Source organism: Mustela nivalis (genome assembly GCF_964662115.1).
Source record: "Mustela nivalis genome assembly, chromosome: 15".
In the NCBI taxonomy this organism is placed as follows: domain Eukaryota; kingdom Metazoa; phylum Chordata; class Mammalia; order Carnivora; family Mustelidae; genus Mustela; species Mustela nivalis.
In genome coordinates this window covers 36,478,432-36,502,002 of record NC_139034.1, presented here as the reverse complement: position 1 = coordinate 36,502,002, position 23,571 = coordinate 36,478,432, and the positions used below count along the sequence as shown (strand labels likewise).

The 23,571-nt window shown below is 37.5% G+C and overlaps 1 protein-coding gene and 1 long non-coding RNA gene across 10 annotated transcripts in view; one reads left to right on the top strand and one right to left on the bottom strand.

Annotated features, from left to right (window-relative positions):
• The window catches only part of DGKH (diacylglycerol kinase eta), a 203,198-nt gene that overhangs the window by 165,385 nt on the left and 14,242 nt on the right, over positions 1 to 23,571 (top strand). For 5 of the 9 annotated variants that reach the window (XM_082701359.1, XM_082701351.1, XM_082701353.1 and 2 more), the window contains 5 exons: positions 685 to 777; positions 3,748 to 3,867; positions 4,201 to 4,309; positions 5,975 to 6,105; positions 11,298 to 14,233. In XM_082701359.1, coding sequence (XP_082557485.1) covers positions 685 to 777; positions 3,748 to 3,867; positions 4,201 to 4,309; positions 5,975 to 6,105; positions 11,298 to 11,387 — 543 coding nt within the window. In that variant the 3' untranslated portion in view covers positions 11,388 to 14,233. Of the gene's footprint in view, positions 1 to 684; positions 778 to 3,747; positions 3,868 to 4,200; positions 4,310 to 5,974; positions 6,106 to 11,297; positions 14,235 to 23,571 lie in introns of those variants that run through there. The other 4 variants (XM_082701352.1, XM_082701354.1, XM_082701355.1 and 1 more) reach the window with 4 other exon arrangements.
• LOC309849105 overlaps positions 16,169 to 23,571 on the bottom strand; it is a 278,100-nt gene continuing 270,697 nt past the window's right edge. Inside the window, exon 2 of the long non-coding RNA XR_014303491.1 lies at positions 16,169 to 21,365. This is a non-coding gene — a long non-coding RNA (uncharacterized lncRNA). The remainder of the gene's footprint in view (positions 21,366 to 23,571) is intronic.

The following is a 23,571-nucleotide window of genomic DNA, read 5'->3' as shown; positions in this document are numbered from 1 at the left end:
TCGCCAAACTGTGGAAAGAACCAAGAAGCCCTTCAACGGATGATTGGATAAGGAAGATGTGGTCCATATACACTATGGAATATTATGCCTCCATCAGAAAGGATGAATACCCAACTTTTGTAGCAACATGGACGGGACTGGAAAAGATTATGCTGAGTGAAATAAGTCAAGCAGAGAGAGTCAAGTATCATATGGTTTCACTTATTCTTTTAATTATTCAATGGAAGTTACCTAAATTAATTCATAAGTGCTAGTCCTCAAGGTGAAAGTCTAAAAAACACGCCGGCCGGAACTTCTGAGAATGAAAGTCAGTGGAAAGAACTGAGTGTGATCTGAAAATACCCCATTATCTGATACAGCATCATTTTCTTTGACTGAACAGTTTTGTGGGGACATGTGTATGTGGTTGCGAGTATCCACACGTTTGTGTGTGGGAGATAGGGGCCTAAGTGTGTAACCACAGTCAGAGCACTACTTTGGTTCTGAGATGTAAGGATTCGAAGAAATAACCCTGTGAACAAATACGAGTGTGAAATCGTTCAGTTATAATAGTATTGGAGTTGAGTTGTAAAAATACATGTGATGTGAATTTATGGGAAGAATGAAATGTTAAGTATTTGCTGATGATTGAATCCCAACCTAATCCAGAACTACTTGTCTTTGATGTGTTGTTTTTTTTTCTAGAGTCTTACGAGAGACACTGCCACGGAAATAGCCATCAATGTGAAGGCACTTTATAATGAAACAGAATCTTTGCTAGTGGGCAGGGTCCCTTTGGTAAGGAAGAGATGACTGGTAACACAATGGTGACCCGTGTGTGGGCCTCGGCTTTGTTCATACATTCATTCCTCGGATTCTAATTTAGAGCAGCCTCCTGGCTCCATCCTTGGGGCTTCCCTTTTACCTGGATTTTGCCTTCCAGAAAATGCCTGGCTACCCCAGGGAGTTATGATTTGGGCTAACGGGGGTAGAAGTCTCCTCTCACAGATGCCACCAGGTTGTCATGCAGTCCTGTTCTCCCCAGTCAGCTTTGAGAGACTTGAACCTTCTGCAGTGTAGCAGGCATTCCTTTGGAGCTCATTACTTCCTGGTGGCAGAGAAGTAGAGGAAATCATCGGCTTTGTTCCCAAAATTAACATTTGAAATATGATTGATGCAGTGCTTAGCTTTACTGAAAGGGCAACACTTTATAGACTCGATGTTTCAAGAACTAAATCAAGAGCTAGCCTTATCTCTAGATTAACTCAGATCGGTGCTGGAAATGAAGCTTTGGGCAGGTCTGAATCTGACCACGTTCCGTGGACCTCAAGTGCTAGAAGTCCACAGATGTCCAGTTTGCTTTGCCCAGAGTCTGCCTTGTCAGCCTTTTATTCTCTCACTGGTTTCAAAAGTTCTAGAATATGGGGTCCTCTCGCCACCTAGCGTTCAATTGTGGGTTTTTCACATGCGCTGCTGTCACTGTGTAGAAAGCCTGATGATTTATGATGCATTTAGCTATTTTCCTCTTCCTTGTCACGATTCTGATGAACTAGTCCGTGATGGTCTTACAACTTTCCTCTTGACTGTAGTTTTCTCTCTGGCTTTGGAAAATAGATGCCTAAATTAAAGTGGTAGTAAAAGTCATAGTATCTGGCATAGTGGGAAAATGGGAGGTGTGTCACAGTCTAGTGAACGAAGTAACTGTGCTGGGAGTTTCTGTTCGATTGGAGTCCAGAAGGGCGCCATCCTTGGAGCATCTTTCATCATCTGAAAAGAGAAGCTTCAGGGATGAATGACATCCCTGGCTCTTACCATCTCCAGAGGAAGCTGAAGAACAACTTCCTCAGGGCAGGACGTGGCTGCCTCTGCTATGGCCAGAAAGAAAACTTTCAGGAAGACACATTGGTTATATTTTTGATAAAACCAGTGGAATATTTTGCCAATTCTTGGCACTTCTGTTATTAACCAGAATCTTCTTGTTGCTCTTCTAAAATTGGTCCAGTGAAATCCAGTGAGCTGTGACTTTGATCCCCCTTTTTAGGTGAAGGACATGTATATTTTGTCTTATTTGAAATATAAAAGATATGTTTTACATATCTGACAACAACTAGAAACATAACTTGTTCTATATTTTAGTTCTCTCCACTGAAAGCACCTACTGAGTGTTAGTTGATTAATATTTACCAATTATATTATGTTCTTATAGAAGGACCACGCGCACACTCTTAGTCATTTTGATCTACTTCTGTCATTGTCAAATATGAGTGTTTAGTTTAAAATGTATACGAGTGAATTTTTTCAAAACCTTTGACCATATTGACATCATAACACAGTGTCAATCATATCTGAGATCAACTAAGCTTTACACTTTATTTTGCTTCTAGAATGAGTATGCAATACCATGTTATCAATTCTATAAGATATATATTCTTAGACTCAAAGGAAAGTGGTAAATTTTACATGACAAGCTGGAGAATCTCCATATTTTTCTTAACTACTAGAAATGGTAAATACCTTGAATAACTGAGAAGAAAAAAAGAACGACCATAATAAATAACAGTGACGATTTCACTGAACGTTCATTTTAAAGTTCTATGAACCTATATGTAGATGCTCAACAATCTTAAAGTAAATTTTGAAAGGATTGGTTTGCTGGAATAGACCATAGAAATAATCTAGTCACTCTACTGTTTGTTAAGGAAGAAACTAAGACTCCTACCATTGGTCAGCCTTCCCTTGGTTGCTGGCTTAGTGACAAAGCCAGGACCAGAAGGCAGTCACCTCCCTTCCTGTTCCACACGTAACAGTGTTTATTTCACCTTTACTATTGAATTTCTAAGTGCATTTTAATAGCTGCATCAAATAAGTGGATAGTTATTATAAGTGACCGGTTAAATTCCCCTTAAAGTTTCCAAACCCTCTCTCAGATTGCAAACCATTGGGCATTTTGCTCTTGCCCTGATTTTTACAACAGCTTTTTTGTTTGTTTGAGATTTGTGGGGTTTTTTTTTCCCCCTTAAACTTATTATTTTAATTCTCTGGGAGATTTCTGTTCCAAGCATTTCTTATGATGTGACATGATTTTGACCGTTTTTTAAAAATAGTATTATTTGCTTACATAGCGACCTATGGAAATTGGAAGGATTTTTGCCACAAAGAAGTAGAATAGTGAGATTACTTACTAACAAGCAGGCAGAGTGGGTGGATGGATGCATGGATTGGAAGGGAGGGAGAGAGGAAAGAATTTACAAAAAAGAAAGAAAGAAAACCACCAAAAGCAATACTTTTTTTCTGTGACATTATTGAAGTCACACTACCTACTTGTATTATCTTTGAAAAGTATGGATAAATCTGTCCAGATTTTTAAAAAGTGAGCTCAATATAAAATAATCTGTTCTTTCTTTCCCATATTCCTTTTTTCTTTTTTTTTTAAAGATTTTATATATTTATTTGACAGAGAGAGAGCGCACACAAGTAGGCAGAGCAGCTGGCAGAGGGAGAGGGAGAAACAGACTCCCCTCTGAGCAGGGAGCCCCATGCGGGGCTAGATCGCAGAACCCTGGGATCATGACCTAAGCTGAAGGCAGTTGCTTAACCTACTGAGCCACCCAGGCACCCCTCTATATTCCTTTATCTTACTAACAATAACCTAGACTAGCCTCATAAGAGATGAGGATGTTCGTTGTCAAAGTAAAACGAATTTCTTCTGTTTGAGATTGGTCACTGAGCCTTGTTTTATTTTGTTTTTTGAAATATGCTGGTAAACAGCAGTTAGAATCCCCACATGAGGAGCGCGTTTCTAATGCCTTACATTCCGTGGAGGTGGAGCTGCAGAAGTTAACGGAGATTCCATGGCTTTACTATATCTTACACCCAAACGAAGATGCGGTATGTAAAATGTGGCCCACTTCTCTATAAATGCAGACTTTGTGACAATAGAATTTGAAAAAGAGATATTCAAGGGAGAATAAATTTCGAGCACCACTTTCAAATGTGCTGCTCTTGAACAGGCGAGCAAAGGCTTTTCCGTGAACAAAAGTGTCTCACAGGCTTCAGTCCATTTTCAGGAGTATGTAGCATCATGGTCTCTAATTTTTAACAAGTCACCACTCCAACAGTGTGTTGTGTTCATAACCTATTCCTGTGCTGACTTTAAGATCAGAGTGAGGTTTCCTTCTCTTCACGTCCTGAGCAAATCCCTTTCTTGCCCCACTCAAACAGGAGCCCCCCATGGATTGCACCAAGAGAAACAGCAGAAGCACAGTCTTTCGGATCGTGCCAAAGTTTAAAAAGGAAAAGGTTCAGAAGCAGAAGACAAGTTCACAGCCTGGTAGGTGATCCGCACTGGAAGGGAAAGTAGAACCCTGTGCAAAAGATAACTTCTTAAAGCCATGTCACGGAGGCGATAAAAATGTTCTGGAATTATTTGTGGCAACCCCTGCACGTTATGGAGGTACTAAATGCCACTGGATTGTACACCATAGGATGGTTAGAATGGTGAATTTTATTTTATGTTCATTTTACCACAATAAAGCAAATCCTGTCACACCTAAAGTAATCCACCCAAACGGTAGGGGTCTATAGTAATGAAGTACACAAGAAAACAAGGTGGGCGCTGGTTTGCTTCTATCCGTTTAGTGGACATCCATGCATCTGTTGAGACGGTCCTTTGTCTCTCGTAACATCGGTGTATAATTTCTTTTTCTCCTTCAGAGTTTGAAGTCTACATCCCTTTGATAAAAGGAATGTAGAAACTTTCAGTTACTCCTTTAGCTTGCTAAATAGACTTTTCCACCTAAAGTTACACATTGCCTTTCTCCTGTTCCAAGGACTTACTGCACCATTTCCACCCCTAAGTCATCACAGTCTACAGTGACACTTGCATTCTCAAGCAAAGATTAAACTGCCTTTGGTGTTTTTTGTCTGGTTCCCTTTCCCCCTTGCCCTAGAAATTACTTTTAATGCGACAGTGTTGCCGAGGCCCCTGCAAGTTCTGTGTACATGGCGACAGGTGCCTTTCACAATCCAGTCACTTTATTATCCTTCCAAGGGAGCTAGCTCCTTTGAAAAAGTGATCTAATTTTTGACAATTGTAGAGCAGCTGTTGAAGGGCATTTTAAAATCAAATATGGCATTTTATTTATTTTTTTTTTAAAGATTTTACTTATTTGTCAGAGAGAGAGAGAGAGCACAAGCAGGGGGAGTGGCAGGCAGAGGGAGTAGTAGGCTCCCTGCTGAGCAAGGAGCCCAGTGTGGGACTGAATCCCAGGACCCTGAGATCATGACCTGAGCTGAAGGCAGAGGCTTAACCGACTAAGCCACCCAGTCATCCTCAAATACAGCATTTTACAACCAAATAAATTTGAATTAAGCTAATCAATGTTGAATAAAATGTATAAAACAATGATACATATTGAAAAATAACAGTGCAACTCCTCTTAGCAGTATTGACAGTTTCCAGAGGACCTTAAAGTGAGCTAACAACACATTTAGTGCTATCCTTGTTAATAATTAAAATCAATGAAGTCATTACTTGAATTCAGCCGCACCTGAAGTAAAATTCAGAAGCCCATGTCAGATTTTCAATTTTCATTAGCACTTGTAGCTAATTCAATTATAACTGATTTCATATGCGGTCTTAAGGAAATCATCAGAGTGTATTTGGATCGCGGACTGTTGATCCTAATCATGAGAAGTACATATTTTATTTGGATTGTGTGGTGTGGGTGGCTTGGAGAGGAAATTGAGCTGAAGGTAAAGGCACCCATGCACATCAGTGAATGTCTCTTCATAGTTGGATTTCTGTGTGGATGGAGAGTCTGTAACCTGCATGGGGGAAAAAGTGAAATTGGGGTTTCGTGGAAATGACACCTTTAACCTTTCCCTCTGCTGGCACTGCCGCTGTACTCTGTTTTGCATCTTCTTTGGCCAACCTTTGCTTTGTAATGCATTGAGCATGTAGAAATTATGGGGGTTTTGCTCTTAACTTTGGTAGTTCAAAAATGGGGCACAGAGGAAGTTGCTGCTTGGCTGGAGCTGCTCAGTTTGGGAGAGTACAGAGAAATCTTCATCCGTCATGACATCAGAGGGGCTGAACTTTTGCATCTGGAAAGGCGAGATCTTAAGGTATTTCCTTTGTGCTACTCTTCTGCTTTTGAAAATTTCCCAGCAAAACAGAATGCTCTCTCCTGCTCCTCTTTTGTTATATGCTTATAGCTTGGCTTATGTCCTGTGTCCTGCAAACGGGCAGTAATCTAATATGCATTGTCCTGTGGTCGGAGTTCTTTGTGTGCTTTTTAAACAAGAATGTCAGCAGTGTTGCCCGATCAAGTATCATTTTCTGATTATTACAGCTAAAGCTTAGCATGAAGTTAATCATTTTTTTCTCTGCATCCATTGTATGGCTATCCCTGTGCTAATATTTCCAAATAACCCATGTTTCCATCAGCTCATTTTATTGGATCAGCATGAAAGGTGATCACTGTTGCTGAAAATGACCAAAAAAACTAATAAAAGGTTAACCACTAAAAATTAATTCAAAATACCAATAACAAAGTTTTCCTAATATGTGGAACTGGGTAAGAAACTCACAGCGGTGGCAATTGAGAGTCCTGTGATTTTGTTGTGTTTCTGACTGCCCTTTCAGAGCTCCCGTGAAAAATGAGACCATAAGTTCAAATACATTCCCTGTGAGTTACTGTTATGATTGAATTATTCTCAAAAAGAAATGTATTATTTTCTTTAGTAAATGAAGTAAAAAATCACGCTTCACTTTTGCTAGAAGGTGGCAGAGAGCCTATTTGTCATTTACTGCAGAGAAAGAAAATAATTAATTCACGGTCTGCAGCAGTTCCCTTTTATTTTCTTGGGTGGACACACAACATGGCCAAAGTAGACTATTCTATCCCAAGGTTCCGAGTAGAATTTTATGTTGAATTTTCTTACCAAACAGTGCCATTTTTAAGTTCCAAGGTAATTTTAAATAAGTAAATAAGTAATAAGCAAGTTACAAAGTCTTTAATCTATGTTGGAGTGATCCCTTTCCTGTAGGCCAAGTTCTGAACTGCACAGGATTAGGATACAGTGATTTCCTAACATTCATGAACTGTTGGTGCCTTTATCTACAAATATGCTAGCAGAGATCTTGGAGCAATTAATGGGTAAAATATAGGATTTTATAAAGCAGAGTCATACAGTCTTAGCACATTAAAAGCGGACACCACATCTACCTAAACATTTTTAACCAGAATAATAAAATAATAGATTAATTAATTACCCCAGTTGAGAGTCCCAAATCTGGAAAATAGAAAAATATACAGGGCTAGATTTCCTAGAGTAGAGGTTGACTTCAAAACTTGGAATAAGTGCACACACACAAAAAAGGAAATGTAAGGGGTCATTACATCTAACATATTATGTAACGTCTTATATCCTTGTCAGGCAGCTACTGAATAGCTATCTTAAATTTATTGAATAGCGTAATATATTACACCAGTCTTTCTAGGAGCTTACATTTAATTTGCCACAAATAAGCATAAATTCCAGGGAAAGACTGAGTGTGTGTGAGAATAAATAATTATATATGTATATATTACATATGTACACACAACCACAAACATACACATAACACACACACATACACAACGAGTAAGGCAGTAAGGCAGATATTCGCAGTTTGGGAAAACAAAGTTCATACACATAGGAGGTCAAAGTTGGAGTGATAGGACTTGGCTGGAGGAAAGAGTATGAGTAAAAAGGAAATGGTTAAGAATTATTTTTGTAAACTTTCTCTTTAGCTTTATCATGGTACTTCTTGTTCTGCTTTATTTTTACTTTTAATGCAAATTACATCCCTTACCTTAAAACTTTTCTTTCAGAAATTTGCATTGACATAATCCTTTTTAACTCTTTTCCTTCCAAAATGGGGCTTGGGAGAATGAAAAACAAAATTATCTGGGAAGAGCCTGCTTTAGAGCAAAGCCATGAGGGGAGCAAATGAGCTTCCCCTTGACCTCTGGCTGTAGCTGTAAGAGGGAGCAGACTCTTTGGAATGAACTCTTTAAGTCTTGTTAGAGGATCTCCTACTCCCTGTGTAACCTTATCCACTCCCATTGCTGCAAATATGGTCCATGAATACATCTGTGGTTCACAGGTTTGTACCCCCAGCCCCGACCTCAATTTGGAAACTTTAGGATTTTATTACCAACTCCACTTGATAGTTGCCTGTCACACAGGGAGGGTTCTGCGGATATCTTAGTAAAATCACCCCTCTCTCCCTCCAGGCTCTCAAGCCAGAGAAGCCCATGGTCATACTCAGCGCCTTCCTCTTCCTTATCCTTATCCCCTAACTCAGTAAGCCTAGCACCGAGCCAGGTTTCTAGACTGCATCCGTTTCTCTCTCGGCTTTCCACACACCAGGGCACCGCTTGCCTGTGTGAGGCCAGGGTTCCTAACTGGACTTTCCGCTGCTACCCGCGCTCTCTCTAGCCCATTACCCACATGGCAGTCAGAGTGATCTCTTAGCATCAGATCACCTTTCCCACTTCTACTGGAATAAAGACTTGCATCTTTGGGAGGTCTACACGAGACTACCCATTTATGGAAACTGCTGTGGAATCACTGGCCCCTTGCTGGGCTGTACCCCATCCACACTGGCCATGTTCCATTTGCCTGAAAATACTAGACTCTTCCTCACCTTTAGAGGTGCCCCCTGCTATAGCATGTGTCTCCCACTACCCATCACATGGCTATCTCCTGCTCACATCTTAGCTGTTATTTTCTTATCAGCAAGACAAGTAGAGGTAGCAATATGACAGTGTAAAGGTGGGAAAGGAAAAATATTTCTAAGATGCTTTAGGAAATAAAGAAACTTCTTGTATTATTCTCCCTCCAGGAAGACAGTAGCCAAAAGTGAGGAGCACCAAAGACAATGGCAAAGATGCAATGGTTTTGTTTGTGTGGTTGGTTTTTGTTTTTCTTTCCATTTGGAAAGTTGCATATCTGTGCCTAGAAAGGTAACTGAATATCTACAAAGCATGTTTCTGCAAAATTAGACCTGTTCATCCAAAGAAAGAAAAGGCACATAATAAAGAATCTGATAAAAATAAATTAAAAAAACGATAACAGATGTCACGGCCGTAACTTTATCACAATCTAACTCCTAGAAGTCATGAAGGTATTGAACTCAAAATAAAAAAAATATAGCTAGATGTTAGTGTAATTCTGTGGAAAACATTCATCTTATTACACCAAAATGGTCATTCTGAGTAGAGTCTGCTTCCAGCAAAGAAGTTTTTTATTCTTGAAAATAAAACGTGCATATGGCCTGAAGTAGAATATTTAGTATTAAATGTATTTCTTCATCAGATAATTGTTACCACAAAGCAGAAAGAATATTAAAATAGCCCACTCAAATAAATGCAAGCGCAAATGCATTTATATTTCAGAGTTAAATAGCAGACTGCCGGCTCACTTTCTTTAGGATTTGGCCTTGCTTTTAAGTTCGCTATGTTAGCATAACTCAGGAAACACACAGTTCCTTGCCTTCAGACTGATTATGAATGACCTGGTGTCCTATGAGAAAATACTTTTTCAGGGTCAGTTGCATATTGTAAAAATGTGACCCAGAAATTATCTCAAGCTTGACAGGAGCACTTGCTATATAGAAAGAGTATCTTTCAGAAAGATTCAGAATTGTCAGTAGAAAAAAAGAATTTTCAGTAGCTTCGCTGCTATAGAGTCAAAGAGCCCATAAAGTATATGGAAGAGAGAGAGAATGGGGGTGTGCACATGCTTACAATCGTCTCATCTACTTCATGTAAAGCTTAAAAATAAATAATGCTTGGGGTGCCTGGGTGGCTCAGTGGGTTAAGCCTCTGCCTTTGGCTCAGGTCATGGTAGGGTCCTGGGATAGAGCCCTGCATCGGGCTCTCTGCTCGGCAGGGAGCCTGCCTCCCCTTCTCTCTCTGCCTGCCTCTCTGCCTACTTGTGATCTCTCTCTGTCAAATAAATAAATAAAATCCTTTAAAAAAAACAATGCTCTTCACTTGTGGAGTAGGACGGATATTTGGAGTATCATCTCAGACACATAATTTTGTGGTACCTCGTAATCTTGTTTTTGAGGCTGCTTTGGAAGCCATCTTTTTGCTAATTTTTTTTTTTTTTTTTTAAAGAATTTATTTGAGCGAGAGAGAACATGAGAGGGGAGAGGTCAAAAGGAGAAGCTGACTCCCCGCTGAGCAGAGATTCCCGATGCGGAACTTGATCCTGGGACTCCAGGATCATGACCTGAGCTGAAGTCAGTTGCTTAACCAAATAAGCCACCCACATGTCCCTTTTTGCTAATTTCAAATATTTCAAGCCCTCTGTTTTTTATACCAAATTGGTTTGACTTCACATATTAGCCAATCAGTTGTGCCTGTTAACCTTAAAGGAACTTTAGGGCTCGGGGGCCTTCACCCTTTCTTTCAGTTTTTCGGGTCGTGAATATCACCACTGTCTTGTATACATCTCCTTCATTTCTGCAGCAAGGATTTATTTGCCAAGAGCCTGCTGTGCGCTGTACATTCTGGAATCATCCTCCCTCTCTGAAAACTAACTATTGAATTCTTGGCCCTTTAAAGGAAGACAGTTCTGTAAGAAACAAGGAGGGTTCTGAGGGAAAGGAGACACAAATGTTCTGAGGAAAAGCATCAACCCACAGTTAGCCAGGTTGAAGTAATTTCTTATACTTTTGTCTCGCAAAGTAGAAAGAATATTTAAACAGTCCACTCAAATCAAAGACTCTAAATGTACCCATAGATGCACTGACGTTCCAAATTTAGGTGATGGCCACTGATCTCTGTCTTTAGGATTAGGCTTTACTTTTAAGTACTATTTTAGGAAGAAAGTGTGTGGTTGCCGTAAGACTAGTTGCAGCGGCCCTGATGTCTTCTGTCACTGTTCTCTGAGATCCCAAAAGGACCTGTGTTTTGAAAAAGAAGAAGCAGAAGAAAAAGGAGACCCTAATTTTGACTCTGAAGAACCACCATTGTGTATAATTTCTGAGACTGTTACATTTCAGGGTTAGTGTAGGATGTGATTTTTTTTTAACTTGATAATTTTTCAATGTCAGGTTAGTTTCACTTTATAAACTGATTTTCATAGCTTATACTTCCTAAGTCATTGAATATAAACAATGCTAATTACGCTATTTGCTAATGAAATATTTAATCCCCAGTTTTCTCTTGTCAGTAAACGTCTTTCTTTTCCTTCTCCTTCTGTTTTTTTTCTTACCTTTTCTTTTTTCTTTTTCTTTTCTTTTCTTTTTTTTTTTTTAGGACCTGGGGATAACGAAAGTGGGTCATATGAAGCGAATTCTCCAGGGAATTAAAGAGCTTGGAAGGAGCCCTCCCCAGGCTGAGTTGTAATCATATTGGTGCTATTCCTTGGAAGGGAAGTTATTGCTACTTAATACAAAGCTCTTAGAAGCAATGGTCTGTTTCTGTACTTTTCTGCCTAGAAAGCAAGTACCAGGGAAGCACCTCTATGGCTTGATATCTTGCTGTGGGTGAAAATTTTCATTTGAGGTATTGGGAAATATTTTTGTGCCAAAAAAATATACATTCCACGAAGCCATTTACTTATTGTGCAAACTTGACGTGTTCAGATATGCTCATATTAGTAAGAAGGTGGGAAGAATCCGAGATAATTGTGTGGTCTGAAGGGTGGAAACGTTTATTTACATTGTACTTTCCTGAAACTTGGTCAGATGAAATGTTCTTACCATGTGACTGCATAACAATATGTGGCTAAAACTTCTAGTTTTCATTATTGGAGGCATTGGCTTCTTCCTTAAAAATCACTGGTTAGGAGACTAAGATATACATTAGTTTGTGTTTTGATTGCTAGATTGGGTGTCAACTGAGATTTCTAGCATTCAGTGGTCAGGGAACATGGTTGAAACCCCTCAAATATTCATTATGAATGAATGCAGATCTTAATGCACGGCATTCCTGCCTGACTGGTCTTTCTTTTTCTTGCATGTCACATGTAATATTGTAAAACTTAGCTTTAATGTCAGCTTTAATGGAATTTAATTTATTATTACCGAAGTTACCTTTTTGTTGGTTCAAGGCACTTTTCTGTCCTTGGATGGGGGCTTTTGGATAAATATTCTGTATTTAAGAATTTGTGAACATGTGTCTGTGCCATAATCAACAAATGATACCCATTTTATGCAAGCCAATTCAATGTCACTCTATCATCAACAGTAGACATGCGCATTAAGAAACTCTGGATATTTTCATAAAATTACATGTTTTGTTGCTGAACTAAAAGCTTATTATAGCTTCCTAAACCAAAATTCCCACATTTTGTTATTCTTTTGGTATAATTTAGTATTTATTTAGTACTCTGTTTGCATTTATGATATAGTGAGCTATTGACATCCAGGAGTTTCCCCGAGGCCTCAACTGGGATTCATATACTGATTGGTCACCCAGACTTACCTGCTAGCTAGAGTAACTACTGATAAAACTTCTCAATGAGAGATTTAAATTTTTAAATTTTTTCTTAAGGGCTTTATATTATTATTATTACTATTATTATATTATTATTATAATCTCACTTAATTCTTATATCAAGTAGATAGCATTTTCCTTTTCCTAAACCACTATACTTCAGTGTAAGCTTATTAGGAGTCAACCTTACAATTACCAAATCTTTGAAAGCCAAAGGCATACATGTCAAAAAGTCATAAAAATATCCTTAAACAATCTTTCTTTAAACATTATATACCAAAAATTAATTGTAATATTTAAAAATCTTCTATATAAGAGAAGAAAACAGGGTATTGACCCGGTGGTGACAATTTTCATGAAGTAGCCTTCTAAGTAGGTGCTCAATAGAAAAACATACACACCCATGTACATATATGTTTCTACGTGTCTATACACACATGCATGTACATTCACACTTACGTATGCATCATCTTGAAATATACTCTCCTTGATATTTTCTAGACAATTATTTGTCACATGCCTAATGAGAAATATTATTGAGAAAGCATTTAAAAATGAACACTGTCAAACATAGAATTTCATTATAGCAAAGGAGTTTAAATATTTGACACTTTAGTCTTATTTATAAATTGGGCATTTAAGTACCAGCAAAATCACAAAATTTTGATATCTTAAAAATAAATGAGCCTGGTGGGTTCCTGACCAAATGTGTCTGACTATATGTTTTGCCTAAGTTGTGAATAAATGGAAATTTCCCAAAGGGAATTACATCAAGTAGCGTGAAAGAGTCAGAAGCTACTCATTTAATATTATAATGTTACCCACACTTAGGAAATCAAAGGGCTTCTTTTATAGTTCTCACCTCTCCAGCCCCTGAAGGTATCCTGCTTTTCTAGGCATTTCCCTATGAAATTAAAATGGAGATGCCAGCTGTCAGATCAGAGATCCCTATCCAGCTCTACCAAAAAAAAAAGAAAGGTAGGGGGGCAAAGAGGTAAGGAACTCTAGAGAAGAATTAATTAATATAAAAATCTTTACTGATTTTCATTCACCCAAAATACCCCTTTGCCACTAGAAAAGATTTAAGCTATTACACGTTCAGAATTTGAGAGTAAGATGAAGATAATTAAATTTTTTGTTTGATGTTGATCTTTTTACTCATAGGTAATAACTCTTATCTATGCTGTAAAACCTCAATTAATGGACTCTTTTAACTAGAATTTTCTTGCAAATGGCTTTTGGATGAGGGAAATCCTTTAAGATGACAATTTTGGTATCTTTTTTGTTGTTGTTAAATAAGAGAAATTTTTCCTATATGCTTTGTCTGTGCATGATGGATGTAGGACCCAGATGACCTTATTCACATCTGTTGGCCAAGATGGTGTCCTCAGAGCCTCCCTAGGTGCCCATTAGCATCAAAGAGGAGCCAGCTTATAGTAGATGTGGCTAAGAATAAAAAGTAGGAAGAACTGCTCTCTGGAATCTGATCACAGCTCAGGGGAGTGCAGGTGGGGCCTCTGTACCTTGATCCATTCCTAAGCTGAGCTGAAAAGCTTAGCCCTGCTCCCAGTTGCCAGCTGTAACTGCCGTTCCGCTGCTAGGCTCTCCCACACCTGGATAATTTGGAAGGGATGAAGGGGAATCACAGCCCAGCCAACATCCACTCCCTTACAGTCTTATTTTCCTGAGGAAGAATTTGAGACAGATGTGCGTGTGTGTGTGTGTGTGTATACATATATATATGTGTGTATATATATATGTGTGTGTGTGTGTGTGTATATATATATATATATATATATTTTTTTTTTTTTTTTTTAAGTAATCTCCACACCCAACGTGGGGCTTGAGCTCACAACCCCAAGACATAGAGTCCCATGCTCTACTGACTGAGCCAGTCAGTAAAGCATGGGACTTCCAAGAAGGAAAAGGACAGGGTCAGGCCTAAGTAAAATTTTGAAGTGCGCGCCCCGATCCCCGCCCCCCCCCCCCACTTTTTTTCCCCTTCAGTGTTACTCCACCTCCCTTCTCACCTCCTGGCTTCCCGTCTCCCACATGGCCGTACTGTGACGGTTGCTCAAATCCTCACTGCCATCTGCTACTCTTTCTTCATCAACTCCCCAGCCAGAAAATGACCCCTTTCATCTCTCCCCACTCAAGTGCCCATTATGGGTCATCTGAGCAAAGTGTTAGGAAGAGAACAATTTAAAGAAACGAACTTTACAGTTTGCGTTTCATAAAAGGAAACCTGGTAATCTAAATAAATTGGTGGGTTGGATAATTTGGAGACTGTGATATAGATCGCTCTGGCTGAGATGAGATGATCTGTGAATGTCCAGACCTGTGTTGTCTGATCTTGTAGGGACTAGCCACATGTGAGTTTCAGTTTACATTGATTTAATTAGAAAATTCGTTTCTCAAGTGCACCAGCCACATTTCAAGTGCTCAGTCACTATGGTAGACAGTACAGATGTTGAACATTTCCATCACTGCAAAAATTCTACTGACAGCACTGATCTAGATCATTGCTACTCAGATGTGGCCCATGGACCAGCAGCATAGAGAGCTTAGAGAAATGCACTCTCAAGTCCATTCTGGACCTACCAAATATCAATCTTCTTTTAAACAAGATTTGTCAGTGATCAGCGTGGGCCTAGCCACATTTTAACTCTCCCAGCTATTAAGGATTTGAGTTCTTCAAAAAGCCCGTAGAATAGCTCATTCCCCAACCCACCACTTCCTAGAAATGCCAGAAATGAGTTTTAACTCCTTCATCACCCTCACTGAGTTTTCTTCTCAATGTTTTTTCCTGATTCTGGTTCTAGATAAACCCTGCCTACCCATGGGTTTTATTTTGGTAGCTAAGGTAAAATAGGAGATTGGCTGACCAACACAGCTGGCCCCTCTCCAGCTCCCCATGTCACAGCTGAGTCACTAACAATCCACTTCTGCTCAGTTTCTTGCTCATGTGGCATTCTCATTTGTTCACAACTTAAGTCACAGGGAACATTTCAGAAGAATATGTACCGAGATAAGTGAAGACCGGGTCAGTCTCCTACAACTTGTACATTTCACTTTCTCTTATCACTAGATTATCTTGTTGACATAGTTCATACTTGAGGATACAGATAGCACATGCACACAAAATGAGTAACGAGGCGTGGGAAAAAAAAAAAAGAAAAAGCCAAAATGAGTGCAAGTAAACTGAACATGTCATCAAAGACCTCAAAGAGGGCACATTTTGCTGGACTTTTTTTCTTATTATGCCAAGTTGTCTTGATTTTTCAGACAGTTAATTCTGTAAAGTAGTGTCTACGATATATCATATTTTTGATCCTTAAAATACAAATTATTTAATTCTCTAATAAGATCTTTCCCAGTGATTTATTGTCAATACTTAATCATTTTTACATACTGATATCATTTACCAGAACATTACTGCCTAGAGATTCTTTAGCTAATCTTAAGGAATAAAGAGGGCACTACTTTAGTCCTAATAGGAGTTATTTTTAACAGGATTCAAGAAAGAATATATTCATGCAAAGCTATGACTTAGAAAATTACAGTGGAAATCTCTATATACATCATTTATGAAGTAAATTATCTATTCTGTCAGACTGGGCTGAGATACAGTGGACTTTCACATTATACAGATGTGAATTCTTAAAGGATAGAGTTTTTCGCTGAGCTCCATAACCGTCACATCTCTCAGCCTTGACCATTAGGATCTCTCCTTCCCTCTCCTGGCAGGATGAACTCACCCTGCATTTTTCAGATGCAAACTAGGTAAATTGGTTCAGTGTGTGATAATAATCCAAGTGGCAGTTTTAAAACACCAAGTTTTTATAATCAGTTGAAAGGACTGAACCGTGAAGATTCTTCACATACTAACTACTGGTCAATGGCATAACCTCCCTGGCAGTTCCCACGGTGCTTGGCAGCCACTGTTCCTCCCTCTCTGGCTTGCCCCCACCCAGTATCATGGGGCCTGGGACCTGTTTGTCTCTGCTAGGCATCTCCCCCAGTGACTTTTGTATAATGATCTCTCTGTCAAATGGTAATACGATGCCTTCGCAGTAGGATGCCTTCCTAAAGAAACAACCAAAACTTCAAAAAGGCAACGACTATTAGTTTTTTTAATACCCAAAGCATTCTTTACCTTTATTATTGCTTCTTTTTATTATTGTCTCCAAATTTCGTTTAGAGACATTTCTGTGGGCAGAAAAAACTTTATTAAAGGTTTATCATTACAGAGAACAGAGAGATAAAAGACAGCTGGACTGTTTGGATTTGTATACTTCTTTCTGTTATTTTCAGGAAAATAAGTTTGATAGTAACTGAAACTGCACTAAACTCAGTTACAGTGTTTTAGATAAAAACCTATATTGCTACTGTAGATGAACAGACTGATTCCCCTTATGTAACTAAGCTATTCTATTTACACATCTTTATATTTTATCTCTTAATTTTTGATACACACCCAAGCTTAGATTGGAAAAACGGATACCAAGCCACTACTTAAAAGCTATAAAAGCTCCACATAAAATATTTCATTTTAGCTACAAGTTATTCATTGCATAGGAATTTATAAATAGTCCGGGTATTTCATAGGAACTGCATTTCAAGAGTAAATTAATCTTATCTAAAAACATAGGGATACTTTTAAGATGCATTAAGATAAGTTCCATATTCAGTTGATGATACCATTGAAGTAGGATAATGCAGTTAGATAAACAAGCTAAAAAGAAAAAAGAATATATTTTGTGATCCTTACTGTTTGCACTATTGTTTACCACAGCTTAGCCATATCTGTTTGTATATTCTAAGTATTAAGCTGATATGTAGCTGAAGATTTCTTACAGTTCTGGTAACTGGTAACTAGTGCTGTGAAAGATTTTGGTATTGTAACCTTCCCAGTTTTGTGAGTTATATATTGTATATTGAAGATGACTAATAAATTGGAGTAATATATTTATCTAGAGCTGGGAAAATATGATAATTATTTTCAAGTCTTCAAATAAGTTGTATGGAATTTGTTTCTTCCTCTCAAGTGAGATACAAGTCTCACTTTTATGTTAAAATGTCTATTTATACAACAGGTTTCTCCTTTTACTGGTTTTATTAATTTTCATATTAAAATTTTTCTTATCTTTTGATACCACAATAATTATCATGCTGGTTATTCAGACTGCCAAGATGTATTTTAGTTTGCGGGAATTTTGGCAGACAAAATATTTAATAACAAACCAGCTTTGTATATTTTGTGGCTTTGGGGGCAAGAATTTTACCTTTGAAACTCTATATGAGGCAGTGCTGATATTAACAAACTCAATGATAAGACAGTATTACTTGTGATCATCAGTAGAAGGTTTTCTCAAGTTGTATAAATCAGTGCATTTATTTATTATGTTGTGAAATTTAATCTTTATGCAAAATGCATATTCTAGCTCTTTTCTTTGTTACTGCTGTTGCTTAGAGTGTAATAGGTCTGTTAATGATTTACTTACGTACTTGAAGTACTCATTTCTGTCAAACAGACGCCCAGTTTTTTTCCTTGTTAAAAAAAAAAGGTATCTTTTTTACCATCATCAATAACTAAATAGTATTAGGGATTTGTTAAAAAAATAACTTGCCTATTTAAAATAAATACAGAAAAGGGCATAATGCCAAAATGAAATCAGCAGTATTAAGAATTTAATATAACCAAGGGATTCACTGTGCCATATTTTCTCAATATATATTTTATCTTCAAGTCAGAACTTTTTTTTGTGATAAACTATCTGTTTTACTTGTAAAAGAGATCTCAGCAATTGTATGCTATTCTAACACTGACAATTCTAACACTGACCCCTGAGATTCTTGAACCCCAAAATATCACCGACTTCTAGGGCCCAGCATTAGATTCCAGGGTGTGCATTTTTAAGGCATGTTTGCATTTGACTGGTCTACTTTACAAATAGTAACCTTGATGGATAATGCTTTATTTGTTTCTGTCAGTTAAGTCTGTGGGACTTGAATTTGAGTTTTGAGTTACTTTTGTTTTAAAAAGTATTCTTTGTTCAACTCTTTAAAAAACTAGAAATTTAAAGCACAAGGGCATAACCTCCCACAGGGAATAAAATCAGGTGTTTTTTAGGAAGAAAAAAAAAATGTCCTGACGTAATGTGAGGCAATGTTGTATATGAAAAGAACCGATTTAACAGGTCGCAAATTCAACCATTTATGGTTTTACGGTGTGAGCAATGGGTAAACTGTGAACTGCTTAAGATCTATAGTAGGAGATTAAGAATTAATTTGCTATAGTTTTAAAGAGAGTTTTGTGTTAATTTTACTGTTGCACAAGCAATTATTGAAGGCAGGAAAAATATAAGAGAAACATCATATTGAAATATGGAAACATCATAAAGTAAAGAGAGCTCGAGCTGGTAATTTGGTCAAGATTTGGAATGGGTAGTTTGAACATAGATATTTTCCACCTTATTTCATAGAAACACAGAACATGTGTGAGATGAAGGGTAGGCACAATACCACAAAACCCAAAAAAGTCTCAGTAGTCCAGTCTGAGACTGGACCTTTGTGTATCAAAATAGCCAGTGAATTCAGGGAGCTCATTCTATGGTGGCAGGTTAGAAGTCCGTGAAGAAGGCAGTTTGGATGACCTCATTGTTTGTGTTTATCACATGAAGCAAATTTCTGTGCTTTGTCAACTTCGTGATTGACAAAAATTAATTGTCAAAATTAATGGTATTGTAAATAGCTGAATCACATGATTCTGGAGTCGGAAATGTGCTTTAGATTTATTTGGTTCTATAACTGACTGTGGCACTGGTTCACTGTGTCTTTTCTACAAACTGTGTATGTTTTGGTGTTTCAACATTCCCAATTAGAAACGGCACACAATATTATGAATTTTAAGTACTTGATAATTTTTCCTTTACAGCAGAAATTATGTATGTGAGAATCATGTTTAAATTTGCCAATTCTTTCCAGCTGTCGTTTGATATACAAAGGACTTCCAAAGCCATAGTATGAAAATTTAAAGTCCAAACTAAATCCCTGATGTTCAGTTTGCAAGGAGAGTGAAGTTACATTAATACTGTCCATACCAGAGTAAGTTATGGGAAATTTCATCTCTGTACTATAGGTTCATATTATTCATTCACTCCCACTTCTAAAATCTTCCGAAATATAGAGAAATTTTGTTTTTTCTACACTCAACCCAAACAACTATTTTATAGTAGCATATACTTTTTTTTTTTTTCCAAATGAGATCTTCATGTCTTATCTTAGATTAATTCCCGAAAGAGGAAAGTGTCTCCTTATATCAGTGGTTACCAAAATGAAGTACAGGACTTTCTTGTTTTACCCTGTGATGTCACTTACTCTCTATACTAAGTGAATTCTGAATGTTTCCCCTGCTGTTTGGTCTGAAGCTGGGTCATTTGCTTCCATTCTTTGGCTGCCCAATGGAGCTCCTTTATGCAAATTACCTTCCCAAATTCCTGTAAGGAAACTAGGGATTGTTTTCATTGTTACCATTATGGAAATCTGAGTACAGTTAAAGGGGAAAAATCAGAATAGTTTTGTTAAAATTATTAAACATGGGATGAATACTGACTTTTATTTTTTTTACCTGACATTTGAATTCAGTCACTGACTGATACTGAAAAATTTTGTTCCTAAATCTGGTATTTATTATGGCATACTATGATAACTCGAAGCTCCTGTTACACCCCCTCCCCCTAAAAACGTTGAAACGATGAGAGGGTGTTAGCTGCACAATAGAGGGAAAAACCAGAATCAGAACTCGTCTGCAAGGGATTTTGATCTGTCTCCATGCTACAACCTAGTTTTCAAGAAGACAGGTCTCTAAATGGTGATTCCAGAATGATTTGGTACAGTGACAGGAAGAAATTATTTTCTGGGTATTTGGTTCTCATGATGACCTGGTATGCAGATGATTCTAGTATAATTCAAGTAATTTTCAAATTCAATTCAATTCGATTGTAACTTTTATTAGATCCTACTGTGTTTACAAATCTCAGTCCTGCAACAGGTTTCTAATATACATGATGATAGGGAGGCAAGAATTGCAAACCTAAAGCTCTTTTCGTTTCCTCACCTTCCTTTACTTGAAAAGCTTTCAGAAAGCTTGTGAGAGGGGACAGTTTTCATAGCAACATGACGTGATTATGTGTCTCTGCCAAGAAACTCATAAACCAAAATATGGAACAAAGCTATGGCTTAACCCCAATCTCGGTTTTGGATGGTATAAGCAAAAGCATTTCATATATGAAAGTTTTCTCAGTGTTTATGCAGTGGCATATCTCATGGTCTGTCCATCTCAAAAGTTGAATTGGCATTTTATGTTCTATTTCTAATTGTTAAGTGAAGCGATAGTCCCGGTGCTTCAGTCAGCCGTCGGTCAGTGATTTTTCTCTCTGGTGCTTTTGCCACAGTTTTTAGCAACCAGTTCATGTTGCAACTAGTTCATGTTGCACGTGGTCCATGGAGTGATCGTTCTAAAACACATGTCACTTTGTCGTTCCTTTGCTAAAAATTCTTACATAGGTTCTTCTGTTTATAGAGGAACCTAAGTCCTTAGCATGACAGATAAGGGGCTCTCTGGCTTTGCCTATCCTACGCTTTTAGCATCCTCAGCTACCATTTCCTCTAGAGACATTTGGTAATTCAGGAATTTTAAGCTACTCCCAATTCATTGCCTTGGCATAATCACTTGCCAGAGATCGATGCTTTCAAAACTCCGTTCAGATTTAACCTTCTCTGAAGTTCTACCTGACAACTCGTCCCCAGCCAGAGTTAAGTATTCCGTTCATGCTCCATAGCACCTTGAAACTTTCTGTTAAAATAACATCACATTTCAATAATCTGTCTATGCCTGCCTTTCTACCCTGCTCTCTGAATTTCTCTTTGTAGTCTCAGTGAGGAGTTAGCATGTCATAGGACTTCAGTCAATGTTTTTGAAGGACTGAAGGTAGGAGAGCACCTGAACTTCTTTGTATTTTTAAACTTTTACAAATGCAAGCTTAAACAACCGTGAGTCACGCAAGGGGGTGTGTATTCACGAGCAGGTCGGCATGCACACACTCTGGGCAAGCCAGCGGAAGATGAATGTCAAGGGAGAGGGATTGTTTGGGAAAGGAGAATCGTCCATTTGCTTTAAATCAGAAATATTTACCAAATCTGAATTTTTGTTTCTATAAATGAGACTTAGAAAATTTCCACATTACTGTGAAATTCTTGTTTATAATGTACAAATATGCCCTAAAGATTACCTTTCTCCTTTGCAGACACATTCAGGGTTCACAGTTATTTAAAACACATACATTGGTCACCTATACAAAATAAGGTTTAAGAAAGAATCAAAACCAATAATGAAGGTAAAATTTTCTCAAAAGTAATAGTTAGCCAGAGATACAGGCTGAATTTGTGTGATTGCAGGTCATTTGTAGCTAATGATTATTTCATTTTTTTATAATGCAATGTTAGGTAGCTTGTCTGTACTGTTATCAACCCTTATAGAACATAAAGACTAAAATCTAAAACCTAACAGTTTGTTTTTCTATCACGATTCTATGAATCTTTCCCCGTGGTCCCAAATCATGATAAAGTTCAACACAAAAAGTTCTTCGTAGTTAACAATGTCTAAAAATGAAATAAATAGTAATAAAAAGTGTATGTCATTAAATTAAATGCCCTCTTCCTTTGCTCACTTGAGAGACATTTTTCTACCTGCTCTATACTTGGCACTTAATTAGATGCTGGAAAAACAATAAAGTTTGTCTTCAGAATTATTTTCTACAGCCTAGGAAATTAGGTGGGGACAGATTTTAAACCAAATATTTCTCTGGTGACTTCAGAGTAGCCTTGTTCCTCCCAAAAAATTAATCAAATTCTATGTCATAAAGAATTGTTCCCATTTTTATATCCAGTTTTTACACAAACACAATGTTTGACCATCACTTTGTCAAGTACATCTCTTCATCAATCTGTAGAACCCTGTTTCCACAACCATATGTGCTATGTGTGGTCCAAGAGACTAACAGACTTGTCAAACAAGGGTTAAATTTCAAGTCCATTTTAGGAAGGTGCATATTCTTATTAATGCCACATACACCAAAATATATAAGGTATGCGTTGTAAACCCACAGCAGAGGGGAAAAATTATAAAGTTATGCTTTCTGGTATACTTCAAAGACTCTGCTTGAAGTTATGGATTGGTATTTCCATGTCATTTATTTTTAATGGGGAGTGGGGAGTACTAATATTTAGCAGGTAGCATACTTATCTGAGAATATAGTAAATACACAACTAGTGTTTGTATGCCTTGGTGTCCTGATATAGATGAGAGAAAACAAAAACATTTGAGTCATAAAAAAATTAATTTCTCTGAATATTTATTGATGGTTAGGCAATAGGGTTCCTTTATGCAAATGGAAAAATTCTTTATCTTTATTTTCGGTAAGTGTGGAAAAAACCTTACTTGTATGTGTATTTACATTTTGATGGGCATATTTTGAAGTCATTCTTTTCATCAGTATCAAGTATCAACCATTTCTTTGTTCTTTAGCAAAAGGGAATTCTTACTTTGATACAACTTTACTCTTTGTTCGATATTATAAAAGGTCCACAAAAGAAGGTGGCTCAGAAGGCTGAGCACTTAATTTCACCTTTCAATGAAGATAATCAGTAATTACTTGCCTCCTATTTACCATCATGTTGAAAACCTAACAGTAGATCTCCTTTTGTCCCTTACATTTCAAAAGATAATTTTAATCTAGCCTTTGCCCTATTATTTATCATTAAGAATTTACTACATTTTGGTAGTTGGTTTTGAAACTTTTACTTGTATCTGAAAGATGCAGATCATATCTATTTATTACACAATGGGCTCTGTTTGCTGCAGAAAAGAGTGAAACTTTTAACTGCTTAGCACACTTGCCAGTGAAATATACCTGACAGAGCAGAGGTTATAACTTTGGCTCTAATTACTTTTAATAATGGTAAGAAAATGTGTTTTGTTTGTTTACATGCTGTTTACAATGGCATAATTTTTTAAATATATACAATTGAG